The following is a 14832-nucleotide window of genomic DNA, read 5'->3' as shown; positions in this document are numbered from 1 at the left end:
GAGTGACTGACTGACTGACAGTCAACGCACAGCCGAAACTACTGGCCGTAGAAAGCTGAAATTTGGTGTGTAGGGTCCTAGGACAGTATAGGGGAGCACTATGAAGGGATTTCCTGAAATTCCCACGGGAAACGGTATTTTACTCACACACGAAGTTGTGGGCAAAAGTTAGTGTGTTAAATCACAATAATCGTGTGGAAAGCACATCTACGTAAAGTCGAAGATACGTTACAGGTAGGATAGGAAGGTATTACGCTGTAAATAAGGCGGTTTCGATTGAAGATATTTTTGCTCAATACATATCGAAAGATGAAAGAAAAGTAAGAAAATTTTTAAATGAACCGTCTCTAGCTAGTACTAAAACTAAAACCAGTCTGAAAACTACTTTTAGGAGTTACGTTAGAGAATACGTTATCTATCGTCTAGCAGTTTTAAAATATATGTTTATAAATCACAAGGTATTATAGACTCAAATAATATAGATTTTTAAATTTTTATTTTTATTTTTAGTAAACGTATATCTAACGAATTACCCCACATATCTAAATGCATCTTCGACGAGACCATATAAACCACCCGCAACATTTTTAAATCCGGAAGCAATATGGCCTAGATTTCTTGAAACATTAGCATGGCTACCATAAATAGGTAAATTATGTTGTCCGTGATGATTTCTTTGACTGTGTCCGTATTTATAGCCATGTCCATGGATACCGGGCACGGGAACCGCTGCAACTCCAACGTTTTGATCGCTAGGGTACACATAATTGTAGGGGTATAAAACCCGTACCAAATGACTCCGAGGCAACGCTTCATTATTCTTTTCATCCAGATTTGGTCTCTCCATTGTGTTAGCAGCGTCGGCCCGCCTTACCGAAATCAACTTGTATCCTTTATCATTAAAAGTAGATTGCAGCAGAGGAGTTGCGGTAACACTGTCGTTTAAACGTGGTCCTATTTTGTCTAAAGGCTTCACATTTAGTTCCGATGGTAACGCAGAATCACCACCCTTTTCCGTGCGAAAATGTAGGTCGATGTCAGAACTCATAAAATGACTTAAACGCAAAAGTGTTTGGTAAGTTTTGAGATACGATTCTTCTTGACCGGGAACGCCGTATCCAGGTATTTGAGGAACATGCGGACGATATTTTTTATATTTACTTCCGACGCCGAGGGTTAGTCCACTTCCGAGACCACGCCCATGTTTATTAGTTATTTCTTCCGGCTTCGGAGTTATTATTATCTGTTGTAAATCATTAAACAAACCCCAACCGGTGCCGCTGCCGGGTGCTGCTGGAATGGTGCCGTCTAAATACTTCCGGAGTGACGCTCTCACATTATCAGGCTTCATTGTTCTCCTCGATCTCAGCACTAAGTCCCTTCCTGGACGCAAATTGAAAACTCCCGTTTCTAAAACGCACTGACCTGGATGCAAAACTTTCAAATTGGGCTGAACCACTCGTGTTAATTCTAATTCGTGATAATTATTGTAAGTGTTAACATCGCTCCCGCAAACAGACGTATCCTCCTTATTCCTGAGGAATGAGAAATCTATAAATTTTTGCTTGTGTGCCATGTGCATGCGCCGTTTGAAAGCCTTGGGACACGGTCCCGAATATACCATTTGCAGATCTGACTGTTTCAATCTCGCCCTCATGAACTCTCGATAATTCTTGTATGTCTTTGCATCATTGCCACATATCAAGTCACTCTTTTCTACACGTTTATGCAGCGTTTTGTTAGAAGTTGGATGTAGCCACTTCAGCTGGGTGCGTTGCGATCTAGCCACGTTCTGTTGACGTTTAGTGTTTACGAAAGTTCGGCCATCGTTATAGCATTCTTCGATTGTTGGAAATCTTGATTGATTAATTGTCGTTATTATTTCAATTGTTGCCAAAATGATAATACCTGTGGATATTAAAGTTTATGCAGTTTAATTTAACAATACAGATGGGATAAAAAAATAATAATATTTTATCTTGAAATTTGTTTTTAGTTTTTTTAATTCACAAAGCAAAGAAAACTCACCTCTCCGCAACATCGGAAATCAAGATGTCCCATTGAAAATGCTTAATGAAAACTTTGAATAATATTTTAGTTTCAGCATGAAACCAATCAATTACGACAATAATTGCACTTTTAATTACGAACATGTCATCTATCAGAAAGTTAATCTTTGTCCATTAATTAGCGTGTCGATGACTTAACACCTAAAAGATGCTTTTGTTCATGAACCTTTGAATAACAGACAAATACAAAAAACTAACAAACTCAGACCGACAGATTATAAAAATGATTTTTGACCCTTTTGATCCACATAATTGTATAAATAATACAAAAATATGGTGTTAAAACTAAATTTAAAGAATGAGACGGAAACATTAAAAAATCGAGCGCAGGTCGTACCAACTAACGTGCCTAACCTGGATAGTGCTCTTAAACACTGATAGGCTATGTCACGGCTTAGATTCCTGTCCAAGTCCTGAATTTCTTCTTCTTATTATAGTTCTTGCCTTAAATTAATAAGTCCACTCGTAGACATCGAGTACTACAAATGTCACTGCCACAGGCACTGCCCGCAACGGAAAGGGATAAAGACGTAATATTATATTAACAAATTAATAAACATTGGACATAAATAATTTGAGGCAATATATCTATTCGAAAAAGAACGTGATAACACTATTTCTAGTATTGAAACCTCTCTAATTTTCTTGCGATTATTTTTTTTTTAATAATTCATTTTTCGGATTCATAGATATGTTTTCTCGTGCGTTTGTTAGGGAATCAAGAACTATATATATATATAAGTATAATTCCTAATATAAAAGTTAAAAACACATCATATATTTATTATTGGAGACAATAGATCTTAATATAAATTTAATTACATTTAATGTCTTGTTAACATTAAGATTCGGCCCTAGCAAAGGCGTCTAAAACACAATGTAAATAAAACACAAAAATTATATAAATATAGTATTCTTCTAAATACTTTTGAGGTATGCTAGATGTATTTGCCAACGTCAAGGTTTTTTTTTTTAATTTCATGGCTCCATCGTTCACCAAAACGATGATTTTGCCAACGTCAAGGTTGAAACGTTGAGATTGACACGGTAAAATAGCGCACCAGCGAATGACAGCGCACAAGTCGATGTCAAGGGACACTTTACATGAAGCCCGATTCGCATTTCGATTCATACTTATCAAGTGTTAAGTGGAAGTGTTACGTGTTGAGTAGAAATACTCGTACTTGAACTCGCACTAATTAGTACACTAATCAAACTGTGAACCATAGTCATAGTTAATATCAAAATACTCTGTTTAAATTATGACAGTGCTGCACTCTAGCGTCATAACATCGCGACAAGATTCCCTATTAGAAAACGGAGCGTAGTATAACTAGCTTTGAATATGGGAATAAAATCTGACACCAATGTTATGTCAGCAATTAACACAGTGGAAAAGAAGAAGAAACACCTCCGTGGTCGCTTGAAAACGCTTGTCCAAACGCTAGATAGCGTTAGGACAAGCGTTTTCTTTTTAGTCTTCAGATAAGTAGCCGATAATTCCCATTGCATCTTTGAAAAAACCGTATATATCACCCGCGACTTCTTTAAAGTTGCCTAATTTTTTTGTAAAACTGCTTCTGCCTATAATTTTTCTCTTTTTCAGTCCCTTTCCTTTCCATATATCGGAAGGAGGTGAAGGAACCGGTCGACCTTGACCTCCTTCACCAGGAGCACTATAAGAATCCGACAAACCGTTTTTTCCAATCGGACGACCACTAGGGTTGGGAGCTCCCTGTGAGCCACCAATACCGTCTGCCCATAATCTACTTTCTCTCCATTCAGTTTTAGAACCATCTTCTCTTGCAGAATGATTAGGACGACCCGGTAAGCTACCACTGCCATATGGCATGCCTCTACCTCCGTCCCATACTTCAATTGTGTTACCTTCTGGGATTCTTTGAGGATCATGGTTACCTCCCCAACCTACTCCACGAGAACCCTGTGAACCAGGCAAGCTTCCTCCACTACCCGATTCTGTACCAGAAGCTATGGGTATCTTTCCTCGTCCACCCCAGCCAGTGTACGTACTACCGGGCTGGCCAGATTTACTATCTGAACCAAGAAGGGTCGGTAAACCTTCACCTCCCCAGCCTCCACCTAGAGCGCCCGGGGATTCTTGTACACCATTTGCATCCTCTCTTCCCCATACTTCACCTGAACTACCAAAAGCTCCCGGTGAAGATTCTCTCCATACACCACCTGGAGCACCAGGACGACCTGGTATATTACCTCCGCTATAAGAACGACTAGGTAAACCAGCTCCATTTCCCCAGCCTCCATCTGGAGCACCTGGAGGACCACCATGTCCTGGCCAACCCCCACTTGGTCTTATAAGTATATTTCCACTTCCACCAGAAACTTGAGGACGGCCCGGCCTACCACTGCCATAAGAGCTACCGGTACCTGCTTCCCGTCCTCCTACACCGTTACCTTCTGGGTTTTTCCCAGCATCAAGTAACCACCACCAAAGGGGATTAGAGCCAGTTGATGTTTTGGGCTTTCTGAGCAAATTAACCCCACCCGGAGCACCCGGCAATCCCGAATCGCCTCGTGGAGCTCCAGATCTGCCAGGATTGTTACCGGAGGCTGGCCTGCCAGAGTAACCAACCCCGTTGGCTTGCCTTTCAGGGAAGTCACTACCAGGAGCTTGAGGCCTGCTTAAGATACTACCCTGCCTTCCAGGGAAGCTGCTATCGTGAGCTTCAAGTCTGCTAGGTGCCCTAACGTTACCCTGCCTTCCATGAGAGCCCCTACCGCGTGCTTCAGATATGCTAGGGGCCCTACCGTTGCCCAAACTTTCAGAAAAGCCACTTCCGGGTTCGCTTGGAGTCCCATCGGTGGCTTGTCTTACAGGAGACCCACCTCCGGGAGTCTCAAATTTGTCGGGGACAGTACCAGTAGCCTGTCTTTCAGGCAAACTATCCTCGAAAGCTCCAGGTCTACTGGAGGAGACACCGTTGTCCTGTCTTTCAGAGGAACTAGCCCTGGGACCCTCGGGTCTGCTGGGAACTGCATTCGTGCCCTGTGCTCCAGGCGAATCTCTCAAAGCCGCAGGACTACTGAACTCCTGACCCTGTCCTTCAGGGGAATCGACCCCGGTAGTCTCAGAACTGTCAGGAGCCTTATCTTTGGCCTGTGTTTCAAGGGAACTCTCCTCGGCAACCTCGAGGCTGTTGGCATCCCCACCGGTGGTCTGTGTTCCAGAGGTACCATCGTCGGGAGCCTCGCCGACGGTCTCACCTTCAGGGGCATCTTTAAACAACTGCAAACTATGGTTATCTTCGCGTGATAATGAATTCTGTGGTTTAGGGTCACTCTTATCTACAGCCCTCTTTCGCGGATTTAAGTTCATTAAAACAGTATTACGCCTTGCGGACCGCGCCTTGAAACCTTCAGATTCTAAAAAACATGGTCCCGGATGCAGAAATTTCAAATTAGGCTGAACCAATCGCATTATTTCTAGTTGTTGATAAGTATTGTAAGTCTTAATATCGTTCCCGCAAACCGACGTAACCTCCATATTCCTGTGAAGTGGAAAATCTATAAACTTTTGCTTATTTGCTATGTGCGTGCGCTGTTTGGAAGCCCTAGGACAGGATCCCGAATGCACCATTTGCAGATCTGTCTGTTTCAATTTCGCCGTCATGAACTCTCGATAATTCTTGTAAATCTTAGCATCATTTCCACATATTAAGTCTTTATTTTCTGCTTGACTGTGTAGCGTTGCCATGTTATTAGAAGGTGGATAAAGCCATTCCAGTCTAGATTCTTTTAGCTGTCGTTTAGGACTTTTGTAATTTCGGTAATCATCGCGATAGACTGCAGATCGTGACTTCGGTAAAATTGTTGTTGTTGTTATTATATCAATTGTTGATAGAATTAGGATTCCTGTGGAGTTTAAATATTATGATTTATTTGGATTAAAATACAATTTCTCTGTCTACATTTATCTAAAAACAAGGAAGATTTGTAAATTCGTCACCTAATTACGATCATAAATAAGGCCTTGAAAAGAATGCGAGACCAACCAAGAACTATACAGGATCAACTCAACGCCAATAAAATAAATACTTCCATAGGTATTAAAGAAACCCGAAGAAAGCCTGCATATTCATAATCTAATTATAATATTCATAATCACCAATTTCATGTGAACTTAGCCAAAAACGATGGTATATAAAGCTCACCTCTCCACAACATTGGGAATCAATTAATCAGTCGATCATTTATTTGCAATCGAATTAATTCGGAAATCGAAATGGCCGATCGGAATAAGATAAAATAAAAACTTTATACTCATCTAGTCTTAGTATGAAATCAAAAGAATTTTGTGAATAATTGCATGTGCCGATATGAAATCAAATTGAAAAATTAATATGTACTAATATGCGTGAAGTAAAGGACAATATACCTGTAGATCTAGAGAAACGAGACACACAAGAAACAAGACTTGATACCGATGCAAACAAAATTTATCTTACTGACAACTTCCCTGCCCGCCCGCTATCTGGATGTTATGAGTTCGATACCCAGCGCGGACAAAATTTGCACTTGTGATTAAATATATTGACTGCAGTTCTGGGTGTGTTGTGCCCGTTGATACATTTGCATCCTAGATAACTTGTTTAGTGTTCAGTGTGGGCCCTTGAGTGTTGTCCATTTTTATTAGTCTATCTACACCTATATTATAAATGCGAAAATTTGATGGATGGATTTTTCCCACTACTTGGATGAAGGGATGTGTACTGAATGCTTTTGTTTGATGATTAATTATAGAATAGCATATAGGGTTATTTTTACCTTAATATGAAAATTATAACAAGGATATTTGACTTTTTTGTTAGCTATTTTTTACCCTACGATGGATCTAGATATTTCACGTTCTACATAGTTGCTGAAATATTCGTATTCTAAACAGGGGTCAAGACAGGTATTCATTTATCTGGTTTAAAATGGTTTATTTAAGCAAGTTACTCGTAATAGCTCCGCTCCGAGCGGAACACTTTTGCGAGCGTCAACGCCCCTGACATTAACTCTGTTGTTTCCAACTCGCGCATGAAAAGGTATACGCTATGTTTTCTGTTTTTTTAATTATTTATCTGGGTTTTGGCGTGGTGGGTGGGAAATGGCAGAATAATTTTGAGTTTAATATAAATAAATTAACTGGTTTAATTAATACAATTAAAATTATTATATATATCCAAACATCAAGGAAAGCCACAAAGCCACAATGTTGAATGTAAAGAACTTGAATTTGAAAGAAAAACATTTCCACGCCTGACGTGTATTTCGTTAAATGATGTTATATTTTTATCATAATTACCTTACGTAAAACAAGTGAAGTTAAATAAAAGCTTTTAAAAACATTTATTCTATCTTTTAATATAGCTACGATATACATACCAATATTATAAATGTTAAAGTATGTTTGTCCTTCTTTCACGTCAAAACTGAGCATTGGATTAGGATGATCTGGTGTGGAGGTAGTCTTAGATCTAGAGAGTGATATATGTTACTTTGTAACGTGTGTGGAGCCTTTATAATTTCAAATTTAAACATGACCATCCCCATCCATCCATCATATAATAATTATGGCCACATTTGCGAAGATTTTCTGTGCACATTTTTCGTCCTTCGAATCTATTTGAACCTCCTATTGCAAATCTGTTTCCAATAAATCGTACTGGTTCATTAGATCTTAATTTAGGAACTCTACCATATGATTTCTATTGTTTCCTCTTCTTCAGTTGAAGTTTTTAGATCGTCACCTTCGATTGGACCGTATTCTTCGTAGTAATCAATGTATTTTTCTTCTCTGGGTCTGAATTTTTCCTCTGGTCTACCCTTTCCACCTGGTTTGCCTTTTCCGCCTGGTTTGCCTTTTCCTCCCGGTTTATCTTTTTTGCCCGGTTTATCTTTTTTGCCTGGTTTACCTTTTCCACCAGGTTTTCCTTTCCCTTCTGGTTTATCTTTTCCGCCTGGTTTACCTTTTTCTCTTGGTTTGTTCTTTTCTTTAGGCCGACCTCTTGGTCTGCCATCCCATTTTGGATTGCCATCCCCCTTAGGTATGCCATCCCCTTTAGGTCTGCCGTTGCCTTTTGGTCTACCTGCGTCAACCGGCTTACCATTCTCTTTTGGTCTACCTACATCTCTAGGTTTGCCAGCCGCTCCTGGTTTGTGAACCCATCTCTGTTTTCCATCCCCAATAGGTTTTTTAATCCATTTCAATTTGTCCATCAATAACAATTTCGGTAATATTCCGTAAATTCCTTTTGGGACACGTCTAGAATCAGCTTGTAATATACACGAACCCAGATGTTTTGATCTTTCTAACATAAATCGTATATTATGATTTTTGTACATTTTAACGTCACTATCGAATTGGGTGCTGTTCTTTATTCCGCTATAAATTAGTATATTGATAAATGGTAACAAATACTCTAGTCCAGCCTTAAGTTCGTTATTTTTGTAACATTGTCTAATATTTCCACAAAATACAGTAGTTAGTTCTTTCGGACAGTAAATTTCAGTTATTAATGCAATCGTCGTGATTAGAATACCTGTGGATATTTAAGAATTGCCATTTTATATCATTCAGCTGTTTAAAATATTCAGAAAATTAAAGAAACCCATATTCATGCAACGGCATTCGCCTTTAAATTTTTAATTAATTGTGCATACCTTTACAGACCATTATTAGTATACAGAACTACTCAATAACTGCGGCTCTTTCGTTGTCTATATATATTCCTAACAAAAATATCGTCGAATACATTCGATTTTGTTTTTCATAGTGATGCATAAAGTATGCAGTTAATTTAAAAATAATTGCTGGTTGAAAGTATAATGAGAACTGAATAAAGCGTGAAGATATAAATGAATTACGTGCTCCTATGAGCTATTTGATATTCGAGGTATCGACAATCATAAATATCGGACATTGTACATTGGGTTTCTCCATTGTGAAAATATTTAAGTAATCGTAGAAAAAATATAGATTTAAAAAGGACGTCAAATATTTGGCCCTTGAGGGAGTCGAATAATCTTTGAAACAAAACTAACTTAATCATTAGAAAAAATTGTCACACGAAATAATGCTTCATGGGAAAACCCAAAGCGGTCCTTGCGTACACCAGTGTTAAAAATATATTGAAATAAAAGGAATGTAATGAGTATGAGGCTAAGATTTTATTTTTATTCGTCGAGTAACTTTCAACCATAAAATCGAGAAAATAATTTTATCACCCCACCACCCCTGTGGAAATTTCTGGATAAAAGTAACCTATGTGTTATTTCAGGTTATAAGAATATAACGGGTTGAAACACGTGTGCCAAATTTCATAACAATCGGTTCAGTAGATTTTGCGAAAAAGGTAACAAACATACACACATATATCCAATATTAGTAGGATGTCTTCACGTGCATTCAAAACCATGGTAGCACATTTTTTTATGGAAAATCACAGAATTTATTTTTGCTAAAAACATGTGAGACGTAAATCTGGGAACATTGTAATATCTGAATAAATATTTAATATAGTCTCTTATAAATAAATAAACATTTCATAGTTTCAATTAAAACAAATGGCACATTTATTAGACCTCACCAATATGTCACTTAAACGTCAAAGTCAAGACGAACGTACGAATTACCTACAGAATTGCCCAATTTACGGCAGGTCAAACTAAAAGAAAAGTTACAATTCAAAATACAACGAATAATTGGAATTCACTAATATCATATTGCTTACATACATATATTACTATTAATTTTAGATATGAGAACCCCCTTTTTCTCCATGCAAACCTACTCTTTTAACATCGAAATCCCACTTACCGAATGAAATATTTTTTCTTAGACATTGCATGGTACTACAGTTGTAAAGCAAAGCTTAATTTCCATGAACTTTAGATGTCTTTTCTATATTATTCATGTTTGCCTTTCCCGGCTGGTTTACCTTTTTCGGCCGGTTTGCCTTTTTCGGCCGGTTTACCTTTTTCGGCCGGTTTGCCTTTTTTGGCCGGTTTGCCTTTTTCAGCCGGTTTGCCTTTTTCGGCCGGTTTGCCTTTTTCGGTCGGTTTACCTTTTTCGGCCGGTTTGCCTTTTTTGGCCGGTTTGCCTTTTTCGGCCGGTTTGCCTTTTTCGGCCGGTTTGCCTTTTTCGGCCGGTTTGCCTTTTTCGGCCGGTTTGCCTTTTTCGGCCGGTTTGCCTTTTTCGGCCGGTTTGCCTTTTTCGGCCGGTTTGCCTTTTTAGTTATGAAACACAAGACAGATTTACTCAATATCTATGGCTCTTTCATTGTCTATATATATTCTTATTAAAATATAGTCAAATACGCGTGTATACTTGAATGATATTTTTTGATATGAAAGTGATTCACAAAGTCAGGCAGTTAATTTAAAAATAATTGCTCGTCGAAAGTATAATGAGAACCAAATAAAGCGTGAAGTAATAAATTTACAACGTCTTTCGTTTTTTTTTTTAGTAAGCAATGAGCTCTTTGATATTCAAAAGAGCACAGGACCTATGAGAAAACTGTACATTTGGTTGCGAAAATATTTAATCATAGGAAAAGAGAAATATATATTAGAGAAGGACGCTATGAATTTGGCCATTGACAAAGTCTAATATTCTTTGAAACAAAACTAACTTAAATGTTCCCTTATTCATTTATTACATTAATCATTAACAAAATAGTCAATCGATATAATCGATGGAAACACCCAAATTTTTCGACGTATAAAAAAACCTACCTATATACATCTCGATATTCCACTTACCCATCGAAATACATCTTCTTAGACATTGTAAGCTAGACTTCACTTGCAAAAACGGCCTGATTTTCTATTGTTTTTCAAAACATTTCAATTGTGATATATACCTTGACATTTTCTAAAATTAAAGAAACGTCGATTTAGTTATTTTAATAATGTATTCTTGTAAGTTTGTTGGTAGAATTTTCAGTTAAATCTAGAGAGATCAGATCAGGTACAGAAGTGACCTGAGATATTTTTGTATTGATAATATTAGCAAAAAAAATTTCAGAAACATGTTGGGTCGAGAGCAGTGCAAACTGTCTTATATACATATTTTAAGCCGCGTGTCCTGCTTTTTTATTACTTTTTAATTGATCTTTGTATTGTGCACATTTCACAGTATGCATTTTCTTACTCCTAACAGTTTGAACCTAACCGAAAATACAGCCTTCTTTATTACATCCTTTTGGTTTGCCACATTTTCCACCATTTTTTGGTTTACGTACACATTCGTCAGTTTTTTTTTCTCCTGTCTTTCCTCTGTCATCTTTGCCATCTATGACTGGTCTGTCGTCTTTTTCACCGGGTTTATATTCTCCATTCTGTGTGCCTTCATCTTCTTTCCCTGGACTGTGCTTGTCTGTCTGTGTACCCACTTCTCCTTTGCCCGGAGTGTTTTCATCTGTCTGTGTGCCTTTGTCATATTTTCCCGGACTGTGTTCGTCTGTCTGAGTTCCTTTGTCTTTTTTGCTCGGACCTTGTTCATCCGTCTGGGTCCCTTTGTCTTCTTTGCCTGGTCTGTGTTCTCCTGTCTCCGCCCCTTTATCTTCTTTACTCGGTTCTCTTCCATTTTCCCCAGAACTCGGCACTTTGTCATTTTCGGGGGACTTATATTCTTCACTTTCCGTTTCATTTTCTCCATCGTCTTCTTTGTCTGGACCATAATGATTTCCTTCTTCCGACTGGTTTACTTTATCATTTTCTGGATCAAATTCATTTTCATTTTCGTCTATGCTTTCTTCCTCAGATATAAGTTCGCTTTCATCTCCGGGTGTGGTTTCACCTTCGCCAGATTTGTCATCATCTTTTGGCTTATCTTTTTCTCCTGGTTTTCCGTCTCCTCGTGATTTACCATTTTCTTCTGGCTTATCTTTACCTCCAGGTTTTCCTTCTCCTCCTGGTTTACCATTTTCTTCTGCCTTATCTTTACCTCCAGGTTTTCCTTCTCCTCCTGGTTTACCATTTTCTTCTGGCTTATCTTTACCTCCAGGTTTTCCTTCTCCCCCTGGTTTACCAATTTCTTCTGGCTGATTTTTACCTCCAGGTTTTCCTTCTCCTGGTTTGCCATTTTCTTCTGGCAGAACTTTGCCTCCAGGTTTTCCTCCTGGCTTATCTTTTCCTCCAGGTTTGCCTTTTCCTCCTGGTTTCCCTTTACCTCCTGGTTTCCCTTTACCTCCAGGTTTACCTTTTCCTCCTGGTTTTTTTTTACCTCCTGGTTTACCTTTTCCTCCAGGTTTTCCTTTTCCTCCTGGTTTACCTTTTCCTCCAGGTTTTCCTTTCCCTCCTGGTTTACCTTTTCCTCCGGGTTTGCCATTTCCTCCAGGTTTATCTTTCCCTCCAGGTCTGTAACCAGATTCTTCAACCGGTACGTCTTTTCCACCAGGTATAAACTCTTCTACAGGCCTTACTCCAGGTCGGCATCCCCAATCACACGTGACACCTCCAGGCCACCACGTACAACTTCCACACCCTGCTGGTCTCTGGCCACATGAGCTTCCAGGCCATGGACACCCACCTCCATATTCAGAATACCCAAAGGCTTGTTTGTTACTGTCATAAACAAATTTCGGCAAATTCCCATGAATTCCTGTAAGGTCACGTCTAAAGTTCGCTTGTAATATACATGGACCCGGATGCAGAATTTTTAAACCGAATATTGATTCAACTTCGTGGTAAAAGTATGTTCTAACATCAGTTCCGCATACTAAGTTATCATCAGTGCTATTAGATTCAGCAATTTGTTGACAGGCAATTTCAGTTATTACAGCAACCGTAAAAGTAATTACAATACCTGTGAATGTTTAAAAATTGTAACATTGAAATTGAAACAGAAAAAGTGAAATTCTTAAAAGTAAACAAGACGAAAATGTAGTTATTACAAGAAGAGTCATGTCATATCATCAAAAAATATTTTATCGAAAAAGCAAAGAAACAATATTTTTGAGCAATTAATTGTCCATACCTTTACAAGACATGTTATATACTAAACAGATTGATTAACTACACCCCTAACGCTCTTTCATTGTTTATTCCTAGTAAGAATAAAGTCAAGTATAGAGTAATTTTGGATGCAATTATTTTTCAATTTGAGCGTGATGCATCGTTAGCAGCAATAGTTAATTCAAAAATGATTGCCTTTGAAAATAAGGAAAACAATTCAGAATCATTATTTGGGCTTTCTGCCCATGGAGCTTGGGCACGAAATGGGGAATATTACTGCAAAATTATCACTATTATCCCGTCAGAGCACTGAGGAATAACATATAGGTGGTAAACAAAGATCACAAAGCGTGAAAAATATCCGAATTTTACTTAAATTACAGTTAAAATTTACAAAGTAGTAGACAGTGTGCAAATAACAATGCAACAGTGCTGCGTATATGTATTTAGAAATCTTGGAATTAATTTGATTACCAAAGGATGAAAGAAGTACGAAATGCGAGTCATTGTAAAAATTATGCGGTAAATTTTCCACCAAACGTCAGACAGAGCCATCTGAGACGAGCTTTGCATATTATTCCCTTTTGTATAAGACGGCACATTTGACTCATAATATTTGGCATATAAAAATAGCTTTTTTCATGAGAGATCATGAAAAAAGCTATTTTTTTTAATCCTTGAAACAATTAAATGATAGATGTCCATGGCTCAACTTCCTTATCCATCGATAGATGTAAAAAGGTCAGTTTCCCAATAGAGGGAGCATCAAAATGGTATGATGCTTGCTATTGATTATACATAACAATGGCAATAAACCAATATACAGGGTTATTTTTCATTCATGTAAGCACAGGACAATAATAATTTATGATGTCAGCTATTTAGACCTGCGAGGTTGCTATTGGTATAAATATAACACTGTACAAACCGAACACAGGGACTCCGTTCCCTTAAAATTTTGGGCATAAAAAGTACCATAACGCAAACTTAAAAAATACATCACCACAATCCGTCCAGTAGATTATGCGTCCTTACTTCCTCATATCAGTACATTCAACAGCACAACTCCTTTATTGCACCTCTATTACAGGGTTACTTGAAATGCAGTCGAATATACCATTAACTAAGACATCATGTTAACTCTTTCATCTGAGCGTGTTCCCGATTACTTCCTCAGCCGTCAAGCAACGGAGCCCAGAGAACGCTTTCCTACTTTTTCTTCCTCACTTCGCACGGCACGATAGGCGGCATGTTCGATCATTGATGGTGATTTTATTGTGCCAGGCCCTGGCAGAAGAGGCAAACCCAAGAAATTCTGGCTTGATGTTGTCAAGGATGATATGCGTGCTATACAGTTTGATAATTAGGGATGCCGATGACCGTGCGAAGTGCAGAAGCAAAAGTACGAAAGCGGACCCTGAGCTCCCGGCGCTCAACGGCTGAAGAAGAAACCAGGACAACGCTCAGATGACAGAAAGTGATTTGGATTGGTGATTTTATTTTAATAACAATACAATATAATATGATAAATGTATATTAAATGAGGGTGCAATTTTATCGGAGCTTAAAAAGTATTGGAATGATATTTGATGTGCGACAGTGTACGTGAAAATTTGGCGCCATAAAGCGCTCTCTATTTTATAATAGTGCAACATAAATAATACATCTATCCTCCTTTTTTATTTCCATGTTTTGTCCACCAATCTTCATAACATTGGTTTGGCCAACTACACCATGTCTTTCTGCTTGTCGTTTCGACAGATTCATTGTTGTGTCCACCATT

The 14832-nt window shown here is 38.3% G+C and overlaps 4 protein-coding genes across 6 annotated transcripts in view; all 4 read right to left on the bottom strand.

Annotated features, from left to right (window-relative positions):
• Rabex-5 (Rabaptin-5-associated exchange factor for Rab5) overlaps positions 1 to 14832 on the bottom strand; it is a 33895-nt gene that overhangs the window by 6268 nt on the left and 12795 nt on the right. The gene's annotated exons all lie outside the window — the stretch shown is intronic.
• LOC128683883 (collagen alpha-1(III) chain-like) lies at positions 482 to 6606 on the bottom strand. The gene is made up of 3 exons (XM_053769936.2): positions 6260 to 6606; positions 2029 to 5960; positions 482 to 1908 (listed from the first exon to the last, which is right to left on the bottom strand). Exons 1-2 carry the CDS (start codon positions 6270 to 6272, stop codon positions 3544 to 3546), a joined length of 2430 nt encoding a protein of 809 aa, XP_053625911.1. The 5' UTR covers positions 6273 to 6606; the 3' UTR covers positions 482 to 1908; positions 2029 to 3543.
• LOC128683891 (collagen alpha-1(X) chain-like) lies at positions 7308 to 10594 on the bottom strand. 2 transcript variants are annotated; one of them, XM_053769951.2, is made up of 2 exons: positions 8754 to 9898; positions 7308 to 8632 (listed from the first exon to the last, which is right to left on the bottom strand). In XM_053769951.2, exons 1-2 carry the CDS (start codon positions 8764 to 8766, stop codon positions 7785 to 7787), a joined length of 861 nt encoding a protein of 286 aa, XP_053625926.1. In that variant the 5' UTR covers positions 8767 to 9898; the 3' UTR covers positions 7308 to 7784. The 2 variants fall into 2 exon arrangements, with proteins under 2 accessions (XP_053625926.1, XP_053625925.1); XM_053769950.2 differs by lacking the exon at positions 8754 to 9898 and adding an exon at positions 9910 to 10594 and having other exon boundaries at positions 7309 to 8632.
• Positions 10724 to 14454, bottom strand: LOC135309687 (collagen alpha-1(III) chain-like). Its single transcript, XM_053769943.2, has 2 exons — positions 13072 to 14454; positions 10724 to 12900 (listed from the first exon to the last, which is right to left on the bottom strand). The coding sequence occupies exons 1-2, from the start codon at positions 13082 to 13084 to the stop codon at positions 11261 to 11263; spliced, it is 1653 nt and encodes a 550-aa protein (XP_053625918.1). The 5' UTR covers positions 13085 to 14454; the 3' UTR covers positions 10724 to 11260.

The sequence above is a fragment of the Plodia interpunctella genome, chromosome 3 (assembly GCF_027563975.2).
Source record: "Plodia interpunctella isolate USDA-ARS_2022_Savannah chromosome 3, ilPloInte3.2, whole genome shotgun sequence".
In the NCBI taxonomy this organism is placed as follows: Eukaryota; Metazoa; Arthropoda; class Insecta; order Lepidoptera; family Pyralidae; genus Plodia; species Plodia interpunctella.
This window is presented reverse-complemented; position numbering and strand designations above follow the sequence as displayed.

What these genes read in the sequence shown, in the direction of transcription:
- LOC128683891 (XM_053769950.2), bottom strand. Translation starts at nt 9,940, where the DNA reads ATGCAATGTCTAAGAAAAAATATTTCATTCG. An exon ending in AAGAAAAAATATTTCATTCG is followed by an intron (nt 8,633 to 9,909) that starts GTAAGTGGGATT and finishes AAATATCCACAG; the next exon opens with GTATTCTAATCACGACGATT.